General features: G+C 50.9%; 8 protein-coding genes across 8 annotated transcripts; 6 read left to right on the top strand and 2 right to left on the bottom strand.

The window, feature by feature from the left end:
• Window positions 1-614: 614 nt before the first annotated feature.
• Window positions 615-3,273, top strand: M436DRAFT_56913 (cysteine proteinase; the record flags this gene model as incomplete). The annotated part of the gene is made up of 4 exons (XM_013567830.1): window positions 615-913; window positions 965-1,196; window positions 1,251-1,564; window positions 1,614-3,273. The coding sequence occupies 4 exons, from the start codon at window positions 615-617 to the stop codon at window positions 3,271-3,273; spliced, it is 2,505 nt and encodes an 834-aa protein (XP_013423284.1).
• A 394-nt stretch (window positions 3,274-3,667) lies between these two features.
• M436DRAFT_12343 (uncharacterized protein) lies at window positions 3,668-6,331 on the top strand (the record flags this gene model as incomplete). Its single annotated transcript, XM_013567776.2, has 5 exons — window positions 3,668-3,742; window positions 3,777-4,083; window positions 4,225-5,097; window positions 5,185-5,798; window positions 5,852-6,331. Coding segments are annotated over 5 exons (2,349 nt in total), but the record flags the coding sequence as incomplete, so codon positions are not given.
• A 408-nt stretch (window positions 6,332-6,739) lies between these two features.
• On the bottom strand, window positions 6,740-8,076 carry M436DRAFT_76372 (Metallo-hydrolase/oxidoreductase; the record flags this gene model as incomplete). The annotated part of the gene is made up of 2 exons (XM_013567880.1): window positions 6,740-7,751; window positions 7,985-8,076. The coding sequence occupies 2 exons, from the start codon at window positions 8,074-8,076 to the stop codon at window positions 6,740-6,742; spliced, it is 1,104 nt and encodes a 367-aa protein (XP_013423334.1).
• Window positions 8,077-8,769: 693 nt separating this feature from the next.
• On the bottom strand, window positions 8,770-9,258 carry M436DRAFT_76373 (uncharacterized protein; the record flags this gene model as incomplete). Its single annotated transcript, XM_013567881.1, has 1 exon — window positions 8,770-9,258. One exon carries the CDS (start codon window positions 9,256-9,258, stop codon window positions 8,770-8,772), a length of 489 nt encoding a protein of 162 aa, XP_013423335.1.
• A 750-nt stretch (window positions 9,259-10,008) lies between these two features.
• Window positions 10,009-11,333, top strand: M436DRAFT_56927 (adenylosuccinate synthetase-like protein; the record flags this gene model as incomplete). The annotated part of the gene is made up of 2 exons (XM_013567832.1): window positions 10,009-10,051; window positions 10,111-11,333. 2 exons carry the CDS (start codon window positions 10,009-10,011, stop codon window positions 11,331-11,333), a joined length of 1,266 nt encoding a protein of 421 aa, XP_013423286.1.
• Window positions 11,334-11,705: 372 nt separating this feature from the next.
• M436DRAFT_85744 (putative feruloyl esterase) lies at window positions 11,706-13,262 on the top strand (the record flags this gene model as incomplete). The annotated part of the gene is made up of 1 exon (XM_013567882.1): window positions 11,706-13,262. One exon carries the CDS (start codon window positions 11,706-11,708, stop codon window positions 13,260-13,262), a length of 1,557 nt encoding a protein of 518 aa, XP_013423336.1.
• An 832-nt stretch (window positions 13,263-14,094) lies between these two features.
• On the top strand, window positions 14,095-14,907 carry M436DRAFT_67511 (uncharacterized protein; the record flags this gene model as incomplete). Its single annotated transcript, XM_013567856.1, has 1 exon — window positions 14,095-14,907. One exon carries the CDS (start codon window positions 14,095-14,097, stop codon window positions 14,905-14,907), a length of 813 nt encoding a protein of 270 aa, XP_013423310.1.
• Window positions 14,908-15,988: 1,081 nt separating this feature from the next.
• M436DRAFT_56847 (calcium/proton exchanger) lies at window positions 15,989-18,471 on the top strand (the record flags this gene model as incomplete). The annotated part of the gene is made up of 3 exons (XM_013567823.1): window positions 15,989-17,563; window positions 17,624-18,354; window positions 18,408-18,471. 3 exons carry the CDS (start codon window positions 15,989-15,991, stop codon window positions 18,469-18,471), a joined length of 2,370 nt encoding a protein of 789 aa, XP_013423277.1.
• Between the last annotated feature and the right edge of the window lie 2,343 nt (window positions 18,472-20,814).

Here is a 20,814-nt window from a genome sequence, read left to right on the forward strand (position 1 = left end):
GGCGTGATAACCTGCTTGATGTCACCCGCCAAAATCAATGTTTTTGCCGAGGTCTTTCGGCTACTCTTTCACATGTTGCGGACATCGTTGCGAACTGACGCAAAGATGACTTCCGCCTTCTTCCTCGGTTCGAGAAGACAGTGGTCTCGTTCCGGAACTAGGACACTGTGACCGAGATGTCAACTTGTACAGAAGGCATCTTCTAGAAACGAAGAGAGCAACAAGATGAATGTTTTTTCACAAAGAAAGCGGTTCACTCAAGGTCGCCGCGACTCGCGAGTTCATTCTTGAAATCTGGGGGGCGCGGCATTTCCAAGCTTAAAGCCGCGCGATTCAATAACCAAAAACGCCCCCACCTTGCGTCAACATCACATGCACCAATCAAGTTGAAATCAACACATCGGTGCGGTTCAAGATCTTATGTCGCCGATGGGTTCCGAACATGACTTCCTCTGAAGAAATCTCGACCTTGAAGGCGAAGATTCAGGTAAGTCTCCAGGTATTGAATTCGCCTAACAATGCTGACATGGTGATAGACACTCGAGAATGGGATCCCATCTGCAACCACCCGAGATGATGCACTTAACATGGCGATCGAAGCCGCTCAGCTCGCCATGGGTGGTATGGGGCTATCAACAACTCCAGAGGTTCAGAGGTTCATGAGGAAGAAGAGTGACTTCTTCCTTGACGAAGCACAACGTATCAAAGCTGTTAGCGAATGGAAACCCCAACTCGAGAGCAATGGCCATAAGATCTCCGTGCTCGTCGAACCGAAGTCAGATCGCAAACTGCCCACATCGGAACAAATCCTACTCCTGAAAGCCTCTCAACTCAATGGTTTCAAATTCCCTCCATGGACCAAAGCACCACAAGATTCGGACTTCCACCTCCTGGATGGTCAAGAGCGTTTCACGTGAGCCTAGCTGGTATAATTACGTGAAAAGCAATACTGATCGTTGCCCAGTGACAAGCCGGAACTGCGCCTCTCTGCTGCACAGCTCAAAGTCTTTGATGGTTGGAAGCGTGCAGCCGAGGCTCTCCCACCACCAGCATGGTATCCACCTCAGGAAAGACGAGCAGGACCCACGATGAGCTCTTCGCGTACCATTGACCTGGTCCAAGATGCTGCCACCGATTGTTCGGTGGTTGCAAGTTTATGTGCTCTGGTTGCTCGTGGTGAAAGAAATCATGCGAAGGTATATATCCTTGTTGAGGATATGACATAAAACATGTAGTTGACGCCTCCTCAGATTCTAGGCTCCATAATGTCCCCGTACGACGTCAACGAGGGACAGCCCAAGATGTCTCCGAACGGCAAGTACGTTTTCAAGCTAAACTTCAACGGAACCCACAGAAGGGTCGAGATCGACGAACGTCTGCCCGTATCGAAATCTCCGAGGGTGCTGCATGTCATCGACCGTCACAACCCGAGTCTTCTATGGCCTGCTTTGATAGAGAAGGCATATCTCAAAGTTAGAGGCAGCTACGACTTTCCTGGCAGCAACTCGGGAACCGATCTCTGGATTCTCAGTGGATGGATTCCAGAGCAAATTTTCTTACAAAGGTAGGTTACCATCATTCTAATGGGAAATCTGCCTACTAACGTAATCTAGTGATGACACCATCGCAAACAATATTTGGAGGCGCATCTTCAAGTCACACCAGTATGGCGACGTCTTGATAACTATGGGTACTGGCAAGATTTCTAGCCGCACCGAGCGTGCGATTGGTCTTGCGGGTGAGCACGATTATGCTGTGTTGGATATGCGAGAAGTTGACGGCCAGAAATTGATGCTCGTCAAGAACCCCTGGTGTGAAGGAATGTCATGGCGCGGAAGCATCCCTAGATCCGCCATCGACAACGAAGATGACGAAGACGAAGAAATTCTTCCATCGTCACGAGATCTGCTCAACCAAGACGATAAGCTGACTCCTGGGACTTTTTGGATGGACCTCAACAGTGTGATGCAGTACTTTGAGTCCATCTACCTGAACTGGAACCCAGGGCTGTTCAAATATCGCCAGGACATCCATTTTGCCTGGGACCTCTCCGCATTGTCATCAAGCAACAAGTACCAGAGTTTCAGCAACAACCAGCAATTCCGAGTCTCCGTGTCGGCTTCAGGTGTTGTGTGGCTTCTACTCAGTCATCACTTCAAAGATGGAAAAGAGGATGCCCATCCGTCTGAATACATCAGCTTGTATGTCTTCGACAACAACGGCGCAAAGGTTTACTTGAGTGACGGCGCTGTTCAACGCGGACCCTTTGTCGACTCCCCACAAACTCTCCTGCGACTGGATAAGTTGGAAGCAAACAAGAAATACACAGTCGTCCCTGTTGAGCAAGACCTTACACCGACCACCCATACATTCACCCTCTCAGTGTTCGCCAATGCACGTATCGCCATTGACGAGGCACCCAGCAAATATGCCTGTCACAAGTCAATCTCTGCAGCGTGGACGGAAGAGACTGCAGGTGGTAATGCCCATTCGCCGACATACTCACAGAATCCGCAGTTCAGAATTGTGGTTCCTACGAAGACGTCAATTGCGCTCCTTCTCGAAACATCAGTGGAGCAATTGCATGTCCACGTAAAATTGGTACACGGCCGAGGCGCTCGAGTCCAAGCTGTGCGATCGAAGGACATTGTGTTCGACTCGAAAGACTATCGCCGTGGATGTGCTCTGGCAGAATATGCAGAGCTCGACGCGGGTGCCTATACGATAATTTGCTCTACATTTGAAGCTGGTCAGAGGGGAAACTTCAAGCTGCGAGTTGATAGTATGGTGGCTACACAACTTTCGCTACTGCCGCGGCAAGGTGCAGGACGACTGAGACACGCTTGGGCCAAAGCGACCTTCCAAGGGCAGCAACGCGCGTTAGCAGCGCCAATCGCACCCAGACGTCTCACCAAGTTCGATGTTTTCGTTAAGCAAGTGCAGCAGACTGGCCAACAGCAGACTACAAAGGCCGGTCAAAGTCGAGAAAGAAGCATGGTTCGGGTCACACTGGAGATTGGTACAGGCCCTGAGAGACGCATCTTGATCGCCAGCTCCAACGGTGAGTATAGCGATTCTTCTGCTGGAGTGCGAACAGGTGAGATTGATCTGGCTCCACAAGAGATGGGTAACATATGGCTTGTCATTGAACGCATGTTCACGCCCATGGATTCCGAAAGGGAGTTGTTTGAGGTTGAGACATTCACAGACGCACTTGATACGGTCGACATTGGAGTCTGGAGAAGATGGGATGTAGATGCGTTGGATCAATAGAGTATTCGTAGTGAGGTGGTGGTGACACGAGTCTCTCAAGGTTTGTAGCAAACAAGCACCCGAGCCGAGCCGTTTGGTCCCCGCACAATTGTCCGTGCGCAGGCCACCTTAATGAGCGTCCAAGGGTCTGTGTTGGTCTCTTTCACATGTGGATTGGTGTTTTGGTTGTGTACCACAATATTCCTGGCCTGCGGTGCGCCCCATTGCTCTAGACACGAGCACAGAAACCCTAGAGTGGTGTTTTGGCATGCGCCCTTCATAAGATAAGCCCATGGCAGCCTCTCCGAACCACCAAAGTGGACGCCCGCATGTTGCGACTATGACCAACCATGCGCCTTCTTTGCTCGGTCAGGATGTCGATGGCGTTGTCACTGCAGACTCCGACAAGGCGACACGGCCCAGGCAACTGCTTGATCTGCCTGTAGAGATCCTGAATGCCATCTTGAAAGAGGCATGTCGTTTCACAGCAGTATTGGTGCTTGTCAACTGACTTGTTGCAATAGCTAAACCACACGAACGACCTGACTTCTCTTGCTCTCTGCCACTCGACACTTCATACTCTGGCCATCCCTCTTATCTACAGCAGATTCGATATCGTTTGGCCTGACAATGCCTCCGGTCCGGAGCCGCGAGCCGGTGTCGATGCTCTCACCTATGGCCTCTCGACTCTGGTAATGGCCGAGGAGATCTTCGGCAGCCGTCGTAACCAGTCTATGGAGCAGAGGGTCAAACGACGTCGTGGCAACCACTTCGCTTCCTTCACCAAGAAGTTCTCGCTAGGCAATGGACCGCCGGATTGGTGCTCAGACTGTAAGTTTACTTCCTATGCTTTCGGTGATCTATTGTCAATCAACTCTTTCGACCCTGGGTCAAGTCAATGTGTGCTACTGTGCGAATCCTCAAGCTCAAGCTGTAATGTCTCCATAAGCATGCTAACATCGTCTTTTACAGACCTCATCACCAGAGAGGCTGGCAAAATGCTCGGTACGCTCGTCGCGCTAGCTATCGCTCGGATGCGAAGTCTCGAGTCTTTCACATGGGACATGCCCACAGGCGTACTAAGTGCCGTCTGGGATTCCCTCTCTTCGTTAGATGACCACGAGGACAACAGACCATGCCGCCTAGAGCGAGTCGCGGTTCGCTGGCACGACAACTATGCTGATCCTCATAGCCCTCCCGTTCATACTCGAGATCGAGCAGGCAACCTGAATCCCCCCTTGAGTGCTATAAACCATGTCGAGAATCCATCATTCTCCATCTTGCCCGCACTAAAGAGCCTCAGCGTGCTTGACATCGATGAGGTTCAGTACCTTGACGAGCTAAGTGTCCTGATCCATCGCTCAGTCGACAAATTGCGTGAGTTGCGCATCGGAATTGCAAGCCTTGCCAAACACAAAGAGTTCAACTTTGTTTGGGAAGGTGATAATTTTGAGCAGGTCGATCAAGCCAACCCGGTCATGTCTTGCATAACGATCGGCGAAAAGCGCCTCGGTGGTATTCTTGGTACACTGACAGGCATGATCTACGATTTGCGATCCGCTGATCCCCAGACCGGACGACGAAATCGGCTCAGACGAAGGTCTAACGCGACAATCGGCACTTCACAAGTAAATAGTGATCTCAATGGTATATCGAGCTCGTCGGATACATCATCAGCTGCAGCTGCCAATATTGGTTCTCCAGACTCCGAAACAGTGGCACCAAGCACGACGAGCACAGCATCCTCAGAAGACGATGTGGACGACGAAACGAGTACCATTGTTGAGCATGTACAAGCCACTCCCAAAGCTTCGTCGCCCGACTCAACTCCTCCAGGAAACTTGAGTCCTGCCACGGAGCACACACAAACTATGTTACCGATTCGCGTCAGAGATGCTGCAGACACACATGGCAAGTCTTCTATTGAAGAAGGAAAGCAAACCTCACCATCGCGAAAACTCTCGTTGGAGACGTTCGAGCTCGAAGATGTGCAGTTGTCAGTTCCGATCATGCTCAACGTGATTGATTGGAGTGTCTTGACCACTCTCACATTGCTCCGCTGCCTAAATCATGAACATTTGTGGAAAGCTTTGCGTCGCCAGTTCCCATCTGATCCGTCTCCTACCAAGCAAAGATATGTTTCTGGAACAACAGGACAAATCTTGCAACCTACGCGCAAACTCTCAAGCTCGGACAAGACATTCAAGCTGAATCTGAAGCACATACACACAGACACAGTATCGCATTCTTTGATTTCTTTCATCAAGGAAACACTTCGTCCAAACAGCTTGGAGTCAGTTTTCTTTTTACACAGCTCATCTGATCCTACGAGTGTTTCACTGGATGCCATCTTCAACGGTGTGATACGTAGACATCGGATTAGCCTGAGGAAGCTGTTGGTTGACAGCGGTGAGAGAGGAAGCGAAAGCTTACCAGGAGCTAGCGTGATCTGGCGACAATGGATGTTCAATCGTGAGACGATCAAGTTCTTGGGCAAGATGCCTTGTCTAAAAGAGCTCGGAGCCGCACTGGATTCGCGTGACTGGGTATGTTTGATCAAGACGAGTTTCTACGCAATCAACACTAACTGTTTTGTCAGCACTTCTTCTTACAGCACCTTCCGAGTCTGGCAAAGCTCCGATCGCTCTACATACCTTACCTCGTCAACTACAGCCAAGGATTTGATGCCCGAGAATACGCCCTTCAGGTCGTGGATATCGTGGCCCTTCGCCCAGAACTGGAGATTTGCTACGTCGGTATCATGAAGAAGTGCTTCGAAGTCCTCGAACAAAAGCCAGGCTCTGGAAACACAAATCGCGATGGACGTGGCATCGGAGATGACTCTGCGAGCGAGGAAGAAGACGATGACGAGGGCTCAGCAGATGAAGATGGCTCAGATGCCGACAACGATGACGATGATGACAGCGAGGGTACGGACTCAGACATGAGCGACTCGTACGAGGATAGCGACCTCGACTCTTCTGCGGATGAAAAGGAGTTACCAGCATTGAGACTGCGGGAGATTCTCTATTATGATGACAAGGTGTCTATCTTCAAAGCCAGACATGGAAGACTCTGAGAGGCGTTGTGGCACTGGTTGCATGGGTTCATGGGATGCTATAGGATTTGGCTCAGGCCTGGTTGCTTTCGACTTTGCAGTCTAGTTTGATATTGCTTCATTCTTTTTCGGTAGTTGGACGACTATCGTTTCAGCTTAATGTTTGACCACTAATCGAGTTTGATATCTACAATGGTCAATCCATGTGCTGAAGTTTGTAACTCTTAGTCTCCCACACTCATCTCTCTCACGAAGCTATAGGGCGCAATACTCGCTGGAAAAAGACACAGTGATTTCGAGATCAGAGATGTATCCAAAGAGAGCGTGAGAACACTCTATCTCGACAGTCACGATCCAGTTCTCGAAAACATTGCCGTATATTTGAAAGCTATTGTGTTACCAACTTCTAGCACACGAGAGGAGGTTCTACTATTTGCCAACAGCCTCGCCAAAGTCGCCCAAGAATCTCCATCTCGATTTTGCATCCAAATCCTTTCCTCGCCAATTATTCAACGAGTCTGGGAAAAAGTCAAGAGTCCCCAACAAACTTGCATCATGCGCTATAATAACGAGAACATCGTCTGAAGCGTCAAACTCCGACATACCCTCGACGGTAGAGTGGCACTGCTTCATATCGTGGCAGAATGCCTCTGTGACTTGGTAGAAAGGCTCGTTGGCGCTCTTGTTGCAGTGTACGTCCTGCAGAAGGTGACCGGGACAAATCGGCTGAGGCAGTGACTCTGGCGAGGGATTGATCTCTGTGGGCAAAGGCTGGTATGCCGACGGTCTGAATTCTCCAGCATGATGGCAAGCATCACCCCCCATCAGAACAAAAGTGGCTGCTGTATCCGAGGGTGCAGAAGTCCGAGCCAAACCACACATGTGTCCAACCGCGTGACCGGGGGTATCCAAGAGGTAAAACGAGCCGTCTCCAAAGTAATCATAAGCATTGAAGCGTCCGATCCTCAGGCCCGCTCCCTCGTGTGCAATATCGACTTCCCGAACCTCACGGCCCTCGAAATCGCTCTGCAGATTGGGCGATTCTTGGTTGATGGGATACGCTGGAAGATGAGCTTTTTTGAAACCAGGACCAACGATAAGCTGGGTAGATGCTGGGAAAGTCGTCATATCTCCGACGTGATCAAAGTGATGATGACTGTAGATTACGCTGTCAATGGCACCGTCTTGAACATCGAAGCCGGCTTCTTGCAGGATATCGGCCGTGTTCTTCTTGGCCCCTACAGTCCAGCCTTTCGACTTGATGGAGTGGACAATCGATGGCGCCATATTGTCAGCATCCTTGCGGATTCCTAGGTCAAACAAGATGCGCTTGCCAGAGTCGTGTTCAATGAGGAAAGAGAAGGTTGGTCCGGCTAATGAATCGTGGCCCTTATAAGTAGGCTTTAGGAACAGTCCAATTGGCAGATCGACATAGGATGTGCTGGTACCGCGTCAGATTGTGATTCAAAAGCGACCTCTTCATGTGCAATGATACGTCGCGCGAGCAGCTATAGAAATGCACAGTGTTCTGAGTGAAGAGGAAGCATCCATTGAGAGTCATGATATCATCGGCTCTCTGCGGACGCGTCTACCATATGGAAAGAATTGTGCATTGTAATAGCTACTCGTGACATAATTTCGCACACATGAGGGTATTGGTGATTGTGTTCATACCTGTCAATGATCGACACCTTGACGAACTTGTCAGATTGCGGTATGGCAAGCTCGGGAGCTGGTTTGGGAGCAGCTAGAAACTTTTTGGACATGGTGCAGCAAGATGAACAAGTGATGCGCGTGAGTAGGTTTATTTAGAGGAGGAATACTCAGATGTAAGAAGAACAGATGTTGAACAATTCAGTAGCTATTATATCCTAGTGATTCGACCAGTCACTGATGAACGAGCGTCATGGTCCCACCTATTCAGTGGAAGAACGTCGGTAGTCTGAGCAGTCCCGAAGATTTTGCAAAAGCGCTCGCTTATTGTTTGCGCTTCGGATCTTTGCTCTTCGATATCAGCGTCGCGACTTTCTCGAAACCTCGCGCGTATCGAGACGGAGAGACACTTGAACTGCTTGCCAATCATAAGAATGCGGTTGCGCGACCAGCCAAGGTTAAGTATACGTGTTTTCTCCTCCTCTTGTAGGCTCGCTATGCAGCAGTTTAGCAACAGCTAGCTGCAACTGTGTATCTCTCGTCAGAGAAATAGATTCGCGGTATCTGCAAAGGCGAAGAGTAAAGGTGTCTTTTTGATGCCGTCGTTCGCAAATAAGCCGGAGCGCACTCTTGAGCGCCGATTCGAAAGGGTCGGTGTGGGTGGAGTGGGCTTGACTTGGTTGGACTGACATGCAATACACGTATGTCGCTGCCTCTGAAGCTCATAGCTGGGCCTTGATATAGAAGAATAGAAGCTGTGCCATGATGTAGACGAATGGAAATCGTGTCTCTTGCAAATGTTCCAATCACTTTAGGATTGTGTGTGCGCCTCTTGCAGCCAGATATTCCTGGACCTGGGTGGTGCTCAATGTTTTGATGAGCGAGTAGACCTCGATGTTGTGGTAGCGCAGGCCGGTCTTGGGGTCGCTGTATGGGGCGGGCAGGCCGGTGATGTCGCAGTACTTCTGCTTGGGCTTGAAGGACGGCGCGGCCTGAATGGACGTGTACGTGTAGGTCGGGGTGACGATGGGTTGCGCAGGCAGCGGATCAGGGGCAGCAGCTTCTGGTTGAGGAGTGGCGGCAGCACTGTTGTTGCGCGTGGGCTGGACCGACTGCTGCAGCAGTTGGTGTTCCTTGCGCTGAGCTTCGGAAACAATCTGCTTGACCGTCTTGTTGCGGCGCTGAGCAGGCTTCCATCGTGGGTTGCGGAACGGCTTGTGGATCTTTTGCATGTCAAGCTTGTCGAGGAGCGCCATGTGATTGCTCTCGTCTGATGCCGTCGTGATGGGTGCCATGATGGTTGTAGGGGCGCTGGGTCAATACGCGACCGAGCCGGTTCTGAGAACGTGGGTTGGTTGGAATGAGATGTAGAGGGCTGGTCGCGATCGAGTGTAGATTGGTCGATGATTACCGCAGCGGTTTGGATGAGCAGGCGAGTTGAGTTCGCGATTGACATGTGAGCTCCTGTCATGGGGAGCCCTCGGCAATCCGCTGACACATCTCTGGGGAACCCTGACACCTCCTTTTGCCTATCACTACATTTCACTTTACTGTTTACTAAAACATAGCGCGAGGAAACGAAACAACAAGCATGATCGTGGCCCCATCATCTTTCCGCTGTCATAGTCCCTAGACCTTCCTAGAAGGAGAGGATATGAAGACCTTAGCACTTGGCCATAGAGCTCTCTCCATATGCAATAGTCTGTAACACACGTAGCTGTAACGATGCGCAGCACTTTTGACAAACAAGAGAGTGTCCAGCGCTCTCGATTCACAAACTACTGTGCATTCCTACAGGGAGCACTGCCCTCTGTGCTTTTGTGAGAGGTTGGATTGGAAAAGAGGTCCAATGAAAAGGCGTAATTGATGGGCGCTCAACAGACGTGGGGCCTTGGCCTTCGCCCCGCCATCGGACCCAGTCGCAATCGCAACCCGCACAATATTTAAACAGTCACCGCCCGCTTTGTGCTTTCGAGTGCAATTGGCCTTCACTGTCCAGTTCCGTTCAATACCAATTGGACGAATTCAATCACACAGCAAACGTCATGTCTACAACCGTAGTACTCGGCTCGCAGTTCGGCGACGAGGGTATGTTTGTGACTCAGACCGCGCCGCGCTCAACCAGAGCTCCTCTGACCAACGTCTAGGCAAGGGCAAGCTCGTCGACCTCCTGTCTGAGAAGTTCAAGATCACCGCTCGCTCTGCCGGTGGCCACAATGCTGGCCACACCATCGTCGTCAATGGTGTCACTTACGACTTCCACATCCTCCCCTCCGGTCTGGTCAACCCCGAGACTGTCAACCTTGTTGGCTCCGGAACTGTCGTCAGCGTCCCTCAGTTCTTCCACGAGCTCGAGCAGCTCGAAAAGCACAACCTCGAATACAAGGACCGCATCTTCATCAGTGATCGTGCCCACGCCCTTTTCAAGCTTCACTCGCTCGTCGATGGCCTCGAGGAGATTGAGCTCGGCAGAGGCGCCGTCGGCACCACCAAGAAGGGCATCGGCCCGTGCTACCAGACCAAGGCCGCTCGCTCTGGTATCAGAATCGGCGAGATCTTCGACAAGGAGCTCATGGACAAGAAGCTGAGAACCATGGCTGCCGCCTTCCAGAAGCGCTACGGCGATCTGTTGAAGTACGACGTCGAGGCTGAGATCAAGGAATACGACGAATGGCGCCCTAAGCTTGCCGAGTATGTCATTGATCAGGTTCCCATGATCCAGCAGGCCGAGGCCACAAACACCCCCATGCTCGTTGAGGGAGCAAACGCTCTGCTCCTCGACATTGATTGGGGCACCTACCCCATGGTCACCTCCTCAAACACTGGTATCGGCGGTGTCTTCACCGGTCTTGCCCTCTCTCCCTTCAAGCTGAAGGAGGTCATTGGTGTCGTCAAGGCTTACCAGACCAGAGTCGGTGGTGGTCCTTTCCCCACCGAGCAGATCAACGAGATCGGTGACAAGCTCCAGACTATCGGCCGTGAGGTCGGTGTCACCACTGGCCGCCGTCGTCGTTGCGGATGGCTCGACCTTGTTCTCCTCAAGTACTCGGCCGCCATCAACCACTACACCTCGTTCAACCTGACCAAGCTGGATATCCTCGACGACTTTGACGAGATCAAGGTTGCCGTTGGTTACAAGGTCGACGGCAAGGAGCTTCCCTCTTTCCCCGGCACCATCGATGCTCTGTCCAAGGTTGAGCCCATCTACGAGACCCTGCCTGGTTGGAAGACCAACAGCACAAACATCAACTCATACGAAGCTCTCCCCGAGAACGCCAGAAAATACATCGAGTTCATCGAGAAGTTCACCGGTGTCGGCGTCAAGTGGATCGGTACTGGTCCTGCCAGAGAGGCGATGATCTTCCGATAGAGGAAAATATGCCGAAATGCGCTCCTCTCTTTTAGTACAGTCGCGGGCAGGATGTTTCTTTGCCCAGGATTCTTGGGGTGGCTTTTCGCGATCTGGTATCAGTGGAATGAGAAATGCTTAAGAAAGTCAATTATAGACACAAATCAATCAAAAGAACCTCCTACACAAGAGTGCTCTCTAACATCAATGAGAATATTCTTTACGCTTGTTAGTTGTGTGCCGCACTAGATTCTGACGTGATTGTGGAAATAGATTGAATGTGGCAGGGCGTTTGAAATCCCACGTCGTACGACTTCGCATCTTGACATCCCATTCAACTTGCATCGACTTGTACCTACAGCCCTTGGACTCGTTTCAAAGAGTCGATACACCATGAAGTCTTTTATTGGTCGTACGCTCGCTTTGCTGCAAGCACCTCTCAGCCCAGCAAGTCTTCAACCCACTTCGAATCGATGTTCCGTGACGACTCTCGCGAAACCCGACATCTTCGGAGCTAAGATCATTGATGTTTCTGCTCGCGAGGTCAATCTCTATTCAAGCAGTGATGAACAAACGTTGGGAAAGAGCGAATCGGGCGATTTGAACTTTTGCAACGTCACCGTTACTTACACTCATCCCGGACAACACGATACGATACATGTCACGGTTTGGCTTCCGCTCGAAGAATGGAATGGCAGGTTCATGGCTGTTGGAGGCGGAGGCTGGATCACTGGTCACCCATATTTGAGCCCTCAGATCAAATTGGGCTATGCTGCTGCCAGTACCGATGGTGGTCATGGATTGGAACGCTCTGCGGCGTCTTGGGCTTTAACAAGTCCTGGTAATGTGAACTGGAATCTACTGCAAGACTTTGCATACCGAGCGCTTGACGACATGGTTCTCATTGGCAAAGCCGTCACGACATCTTTCTATGATACTGCACCAAAGTATTCCTACTGGAATGGATGCTCGACGGGAGGTAGACAGGGTCTCATGCTTGCACAGCGTTCCCCTAGTTTGCTCGATGGCATTCTAGCAGCTGCTCCTGCTGTTGACTGGCCTACCTTTGTCACCTCTGCTTTTTGGGCCCAGCAACGCATGAACCAGATAAAGGTGTACCCATCGACTTGCGAACTCATGGCCTTTAGAGCCGCCGCCGTCGAGGCTTGCGATGACCTTGATGGACTGGCCGACGGCATCATCGGAGCACCCGGTCTGTGCCAATTCGATCCACACTCTGTTGTTGGCAAGAAAATCGACTGCGACAACGTCAAGGAACTCACCTCTGCAGGCGCTACCATAGCTCACGCAGCATGGAGCGGGCCCGTTGATGCCGATGGCAAAGCCTCTTGGTTTGGTGTCAACCACGATGCACTCCTTCGATCAGCCGAAGATACCTATGTAGTCGGCAACGGCAGCACAAGAGGCAAGACCATTCCCGAGGAATGGGTTAGTCTGTTTGTCAAGAAAGATCCAGCGTACGACACGACAAAGATGACAGACGCAGAGTTCTTCTCCGTCCTCAAGGCCTCACAGAGGGACTATGATTCGATTCTCGGCACACATTGGCCTGATCTATCCGAGTTCCGTGATGCAGGCGGCAAGATGATCACATGGCATGGTCTTGCCGACGACCGTATTCCACCTAACGGCACCTCACATTACTACGACCAAGTGCTTGCCGCCACCTCGAATGTCTCGGACTTCTACAGATATTTCGAAGCTCCGGGTGTCGCGCACTGCGCGGGAGGAGCTGGACCTGTGCCAGACGCTCATAAGGACTTGGTCAGGTGGGTTGAGGAGGGCATCGCTCCTGACACTCTGAGAGCCTTCGATCAGCATGGAAAGGGCACTGTCAGAGAGCTGTGTCAGTATCCGCTTGTTCAGCGTTTCGTTGGAGGTGATCCGAAGGTCGCATCTTCATTTGTATGCTCTACTGGATTCGTTTGAGGCTTCACTCCACGAGTGACTTGATGGCTATATCCTGTCCGTGTACTAAAGTCTATCATTCTCACACACTCTCACGAGTATACTCAGGCGGAAGTGAAGCTACGCAATGCTCAGTTCTTTCTACATGGTAGACGAATCCATAGAGAGACAATCATAGTATGAATCTCAGTGGTTAATTCGTATCCGCGCAAGGGAATTTTAAGCATTTTGGTGGCTACTTGCGTGTTATACCTCTGCATAGAGGGCGGGCAAAAGAGCATATGGCTCTCTTGGGCACATGTAGAATTAAAGCTCTGTATAGAAATGCATAGTAGCATCATAATTAGGGCTACGTCCAGAGAAAGCTGATGAATCAGGGGCTCTCTTTGGGTATGCACGTTACATTGTAGCTGTAGAAATGCGCAATGGTCTCGAGAACAGGATAGTGCCCATGGAGAAACAGTCCGCAGGTGTAACTCGAGCTCGGAAGTGGGTGGAGACCCGGCGGTGCAGGTGCAGCCCTCGGCATCGACTGCCGTGGACCACGCATGGCAATTCGCTTGTTACACCGTTTCACAAGACATCGTTCGACCTTAATGGTCTATACCATTGATCAATTATTTCGTTTCGATACTGATAACAGTCATGCTTTGATGGTCCAATCATGGCAGCCAAGCCAGCTGAGGAATGACGAATCGGCCGGTGCCAAAAGCAACGAGAAAACGTCCACATGATGGATCGTAAAGACGAGCTCCCAAGCTTCTCTGAATTGTAGAAACTCCATTTTGTCTTCTTGTCGAGTGCTTTGAAGCTCTCTAACCTGTCTGTATACACCTGTATCTTATTTGCACATATGACTACCTCACACCTTGCTTCTGATTCTCTGGTCAGCCTCCCCTCAGAGGTGCTATTGACCATCTTTGGAGCTCAAGACAGCTTCAGGGACATGTCTTCGTTGTTCAGAACATGCAAGAGTCTCTATGCTCTTTGGCAGACTCACACTTCATCCATGAGCAAGTCTCTGCTCATCCACCAGACCCCTTGCTACGAGGAGGTGGTACCCCTCACAGCGGCCTACGAAGCAACAAAGCTCACCACTAGACTTCGATACAAAATTGTGCTCGTGGATACACTTCAAGGGGAGAAGCTCGAACGAACATTAAACAGCATCTCTCTATGCCGACAAATCTCAGGGCAAGCAAGATATCTATGCGACATCATCGAAAGCCGCTATCTCCAACAAAAATACAACTGCCACGATGCGAGATGTCGAGCCCGTCCATCAAAACTCCCACAACAAGAACGAGACAATGTCACCCGAGCACACCATTTCATCAAGTTGTACACAATCACCCATGCGAATCAACGACTTGCAGGACTACATGAAGCCTGCAAGATCAAACTGGAAGCAATGAGTGATGCGAACAAGCACTTTTTGTTCCAGCTCTCGAGGATTATGCATGATTATGCTTTGCCTTGGGATAAGATGAGACTGGACCTGTGTTCGTACTCGCTGCCTCCTGTTGCCGTTGAGGACGACATCGGTTGTAAGGTTACTTGGGCGGACAAGTTTACGGCACTTCAGGAGGCTACACGTGTGCAAATTGAGACTTGTGGGGACTGTATTTATGATGATACAGCACGGTTTAGCAGGATTGGCCAGTAGGAGGGGATTTAAAGGGTTCGCTTGCGAAATCAGGTTCTTGTCTCGGCTTTTGCCACGGGTGCCTACCGGTTGTCAAGGTGCGCTGCGGTTGCTCAGGCTTTGACTGGCGTACTACTCTTGTTATCTGGCAATCAGATTGTCGTGATTGATAGATCAGCGTTTGCAGCAAGCCACAGTGGGCCACCTGCATTTGTTGCTGTTGTGAACTTGAATCTGCAGTGACTCAATTACGCTGCTACGCCACAGGTGCAACGAAATGACGAGAGATGAGAGCGTAGCATAGAAGCACCTGGCTACCCATAGCAGTCACTAGAGTGTGTAATAATAGAGCCGATGTATGAGAGATACAACTCGGGCGTAAGGTCCTAAGAATGATCAGGTGCGTAGGAGACGGTGCTGCTGCGCCACAGCTTTGGCAATCTCGCCCCGGATGTAAGGAGCAGCGTACTGCGTATACATGCTACGGAGACCCAGAGCTGACGGACTACGACTTAATCCTTCTGGTCCTCAAGTGACGAATGAGATCCTACGACATGCAGATAGAAGTGAATGTAGATGTGGCCAAGAAGTGAATGCTTGCTTGTTGAGTCTTGCATCCCGACACGTTAAAATGCTTGCTGTGAGAAAGTGCTACGGGCTTCCAGACCAAGCGCTCTCCACGATGTTGATCAAACGCTTGGCGTACGTGATTGCTGTGACTGTGGCCAAAGCCATATGCCTCCTTAACATTTTAACTGACACGCAAAGGGAGGCCTTTTTCGACAGCTTCAGCAGGAATTCTATCATCCATTGGATAGCATCAACATCTCATCGACAACCCCTAACACGCTCTGAAGCAGAGGGTGTTCTTAAGCACGAAAATGCGTAAGTTACAAGGTCTCGAACTGCGGCACGCGATGATGAGTCGCGATTGCTATGATCCATCCCCGGATCGGAAGCCGCGCGCCGGTGGCTGCTAGTGCCTTGGTATTCCTGAGTGAATGATGGTTATCTATGCCTTGCCAGCTGCCTAGCCACTCTCTCTGCTACTTTGCTTTCCTCCTTTACTTCACTTTCAATCATCCTTGTGGATTATACGCCGATGGGAGAACCTTCTGACCCTTCTTTATTAGACCGTATCCGTTCATGGGCGAAACACCACGCCTCTGACCGCTCCAAGCACCACAACAACAATACGCCACAGCGCAGTGACAACCCTACCCTACCTACCACGACCCGAGATCTGCCGGACGCGGAGAAGGCTGGACCCTCTACGAGCCCTACAAATGGTACCAACCATGTCAACAACTTCAACACAAGTCACCATGACAATACCACCTTCAACAATACCGCAGACAAGACATCGCCTGCTCTGCCTGGACCAGCCCCTCCTCCTGAACACGTCAAGTCGGAGTATGCATCATCGAACAAACCCACCCTAGGAGATGGAGACGGCACTGCCAATGTGCCCGCTCCTAAACCATCCATACCCAAGAGAGCCAAGGCTGGATCCGTCAGGTTCTTTCGCCATACCTACGATGCCCTCACCCACAGCTGGATCAATCTCCTCCTCGTCGCTGTCCCTGCTGGTATCATCGCCAAGGCTCTTAACGTCAACCCCTCGGTTGTCTTCGCTCTTAATGCCGTTGCCATTATCCCTCTGGCCGGCATGCTGGCCTACGCAACAGAAGTCGTTGCTTCACGCCTTGGTGATACGCTGGGCGCTTTGATGAACGTCTCATTCGGCAATGCTGTCGAGCTCATCATCTTCGTCATTGCATTGGTCAAGAATGAGATTCGTATTGTCCAGGCTTCGTTGGTCGGATCCATCCTCTCCAACCTCCTGCTCATCATGGGCATGGCCTTCCTACTCGGTGGTCTCAGATTCCAAGAGCAGATCTACAACAGCACCATCACTCAAATGAGTGCTTGTCTTCTCAGTTTGAGTGTCGTCAGTCTGGTCTTGCCTACGGCTTTCCACGCTTCCTTCTCGGACAGCGCCACTGCCGACGACAGAGTTTTGAAGGTCAGCAGAGGCACCAGTGTCATTCTGCTGATTATCTACGTTCTCTATCTTCTCTTCCAGTTGAAGTCGCATGCCTACCTGTACGAAAGTACTCCACAGCAGATCATCGATGAGGAGTCTCACCCTGGTATTCTGGCCGATATGCTCGGCTCGTCTAGCTCGTCGGACAGCTCGAGTTCGTCTAGCTCTTCCGACTCGGACTCTTCATCGCACACGACTTCAAAGCGCATCAGACGCGCCTTCAGACACCGCAGACGCCGCAAGTCGAGTGCCAGCACTACTACCACTCCCTCGGTCATTAGTGCTCCCTCTGTGGAGCGTGCTCCTTCATATCAATCCGACATCGTCCAGCCTCAGCGTCGTCTATCTGCTCTCGGTGCCATCAATAGTGGTGATGAGGCCGACACAGATGGTGACCTAGAGATGCGTGGTGCTCACCCTCTTGTGAGAGACTTCGTCGACGGGCCCTCCGACGAACATCAACAGCAGTTGCAGTTTCAGGACGCCAAGCCTGAACGCAAGCAGAAGAAGAAGCATAAGAAAAGACATCATTACAAACGTCACGGCAGCCATGACGAGAAGCAGTCCGTCGACGACAATTCCTCAGTTCGTAAACAGGGCAAGCGACCCGCAAAGGAGTCCTCCCCTAAGGTGGGCTTCTCTGACGATGTGCAATACGCTCCTGCTGCCGCCACCGACTCGCCTAGAAAGCCCTTCGGTATCCGTCAGCTGTCTTCTCGACAGGTATTCCCTCGTCCTACCCTCCCGAAGATGCTGTCCCAGAACGTCTTCGTCTCCCCACCTCCAACAACTGGCTCTCCTGTCCCTGGTGCACCCATGGTACCTCGTACTGGAGTGGGCGCTATACGTAGAACTAACTCTTTGCCTGACCGTCTCAACCGCCAGAATACTCCCACTTCAACTCAGCAGGAGAACCTGCCTCCATACCCGAGAACTCCTGATGGAGAGCCGGAGAACGAGGAAGAAGACGAGGAGAAGCATAGCCGTATGTCTCGTACTGCTGCCGTCGTTCTTTTGCTCATCGCCACCGCTCTGGTCGCTGTTTGTGCCGAGTTCATGGTCGATGCCATTCCTGAGATGATCGAGGCGACTCCTGTCAGTCAGGCCTTTATCGGTCTGATCATCTTGCCCATCGTTTCGAACGCTGCCGAGCACGTTACAGCCGTCACGGTAGCCGCCAAGAACAAGATGGATCTGTCCATTGGTGTCAGTGTCGGCAGCAGTATCCAAATTGCCTTGTTTGTCACTCCTCTAGTAGTCATTCTTGGCTGGATCATCGGCCGCGATATGTCTCTCTACTTCACTCTCTTTGAGACTATCAGTCTGTTCGTTACTGCTTTCGTCGTCAACTTCTTGGTTCTCGACGGCAGAAGCAACTACTTGGAGGGTGCTCTACTCATTGCAGCCTACGTGATCATTGCGTAAGTTACCTATTCTTGCATCAGCATATAATCAGTTGCTAACATTATTTCAGTGTCTCGGCTTTCTACTATCCTGACGGCGCCGATGCCAGCTCCCTTGCAGGATCGAACAACTAAAAGCTCTGGCAACGTGCCCATCATTAGTCAACACAGGGGAGAAAGGCGGAGGTTGATCACGACAACAAGTCAAGCTGAAGAAGATTGAGAAGTGTTTTCCTTAGGTGATTTGGCGTTACAGAGACAATGATCTGGACATGTTTTATACAGTCCTTACCCCTCCATCATCTCTTATTATACGACCAAATGATATTGTTTCTTTCCATCTGATCTTGTATTTGTTGTGTGAGCTATGCGAGTAGGATACTCTGGGCGCGACAATATATCACGCGGGGTGCTATATAACTGCACAATTCTTATAGAAGATAGGAAGCCATCCACCGAGAGTCCTCATGTCACCGTATCTCTATGGATGCTTCTAGTCGCACTGCAGGTGCTGTGCATTTTTACAGCACCAGTTGCGCCTTTGTGTTGACGTGAGAGCGGCCCGTGGGGTGGGAGTGACAATATTGGAGGCCAGCTCTTTTTTCTTCTTTTTATTGCTTTTTTCTTTGCTGAGGGCAGCACCCGGTCATAATCATTCCATATCTTTTGTTTCGAGTACCGATGCTAATATCGGTTCCTTTTTGGCCTGAAAGTAGTCTGAGTACGTTTAGAGTGTATAAGGGATTTGATCAAGTGGTATCAAGTGCGTTGTGCTGCTTCTGCGGTTTGTTGTTCTGTTTTTTGGGATTTATTGATGAGAGAAGCTTACAACTCGATATATTTGACCAGGCTATTTGACCATGGATGATTATTCACAGCAACGTCTTGGCTACGAAAAGGCGGAAGGGAATTCTTATTTCATATAGTTAACAAAGCGTTGTGCATGGCATTATTGAGTATCGCATCCTCCCCATGTGCTGGATTTTGTCACTACTACCTACTCTCACATCAACCACAAGGCGGAGTTGAAGCCATCACGATGCACAATTTTTTTTATAGACGATAACGACAGCCACTGAGAGCCCCCAGTAACATGGTTCCCTCGTGGGCTCTCTATGGATGCTTCTTTTCCACTAAGAGGATTGTGCATTTCTATGGTTGTCAGCGTGACGGAAGTTTGCATACGGGGAGGACGTAGAGTGCTGAGACAGAAACTGACCCCTGTACTGTGCTCGGTCGAGAGGAGACCTCGAAGAAACACCATCCGACATTTGATCGGCAATAAGGAGAGCTTTCCAGACGAAGATGCCGTGTGCAAATACCGAAGTGAACAAGAACATGCTAGGTCACCATCAGATAGATGGCCTGGTTTAAGCAGATTGAAGATTGACATCAAGGAAGTGATCGCACTCTCGCACGTGGAACGAGGCTCTTTCTGACGAAGGAGGCACCGACGCAGACGAGTGAGAGATTATGGTTGAGGCCTGTCAGGCCCCAGAAAACAAGGTGACAGGATCCACCAGCGTGGTTTTGTTTGCGGGAATCACCGCACTATGTATGCATCTCATGAACAAGGAAATGTCATGGCTCCTGCACGAAGATCGGACGTATTCTCCGGCCGGTGAGCGGCGGCGACACCTCGCAGTAGAGATCAGTTTCGACGATGTTCAAGGCAATTCGGAGCGCGTGGTTCGCATGATTTGCGCAGCCTGCGTAGTGCGTATGCTGCTCACCGCGGCAGGGAGACACCCGAACATGGAGGTGGGCAATGATGCAATGATCATGATACACGATCAGAATTGTACGCGGCTCTTTCCATCGGCATCATGTTCGGAAACATGATCGGCTCACGCCAGGTCCCATGTCTGCCAAGGTCTGAGGATCGCATGGGTAGCTTGTATTGTCGGATGTGACCCTAGCCGTGCCATCGACGCTCTTGGTCCAAACATGGACGCAAGTTCCAGCAAAGGGAGATACTGGCAAACTGGTGTCTCTGACTTTGGCATGCCAAAACATTGAATTCAACGAGGTCGTGCGGCCATGCACGCTCGTTTTTGGACGGATCAGGAACGCGGCTCCAAGCACCAATCTTCTCTGGGGTAAGCTCGCACTCTACGCAGACGAAGTGAGACACGGAGAGATATCCGTTATTGACATGACCGCTACTGTCGTCATAAGCAGAAAATATCGCTACACCAGGCCTCTCTTGTCGAGAACGAGCAAAGCAGGACTGTGTCACACAGCAATATTGTGATAGTCAACACAGTCATGCCGTGTGAAGTGCGCCCGGAGATGGGTTTCTTCTGGAGGCTCTAGATGGAGGTTAAGAAGCCGCATTGCAGAGAACCACTTCCTTCCGACGGCTCCAACGTGATATCGGTACCTAGATGTCAATCAGATAAGATCCTTGGTTTCGACACCTCCCCAACGTCACAGAGAAACTAGATGAGCGGAGACATTGCCGTAGGCTTGTGTATG

This window comes from Aureobasidium namibiae (genome assembly GCF_000721765.1).
Source record: "Aureobasidium namibiae CBS 147.97 unplaced genomic scaffold scaffold_22, whole genome shotgun sequence".
Classification (NCBI taxonomy): Eukaryota; Fungi; Ascomycota; class Dothideomycetes; order Dothideales; family Saccotheciaceae; genus Aureobasidium; species Aureobasidium namibiae.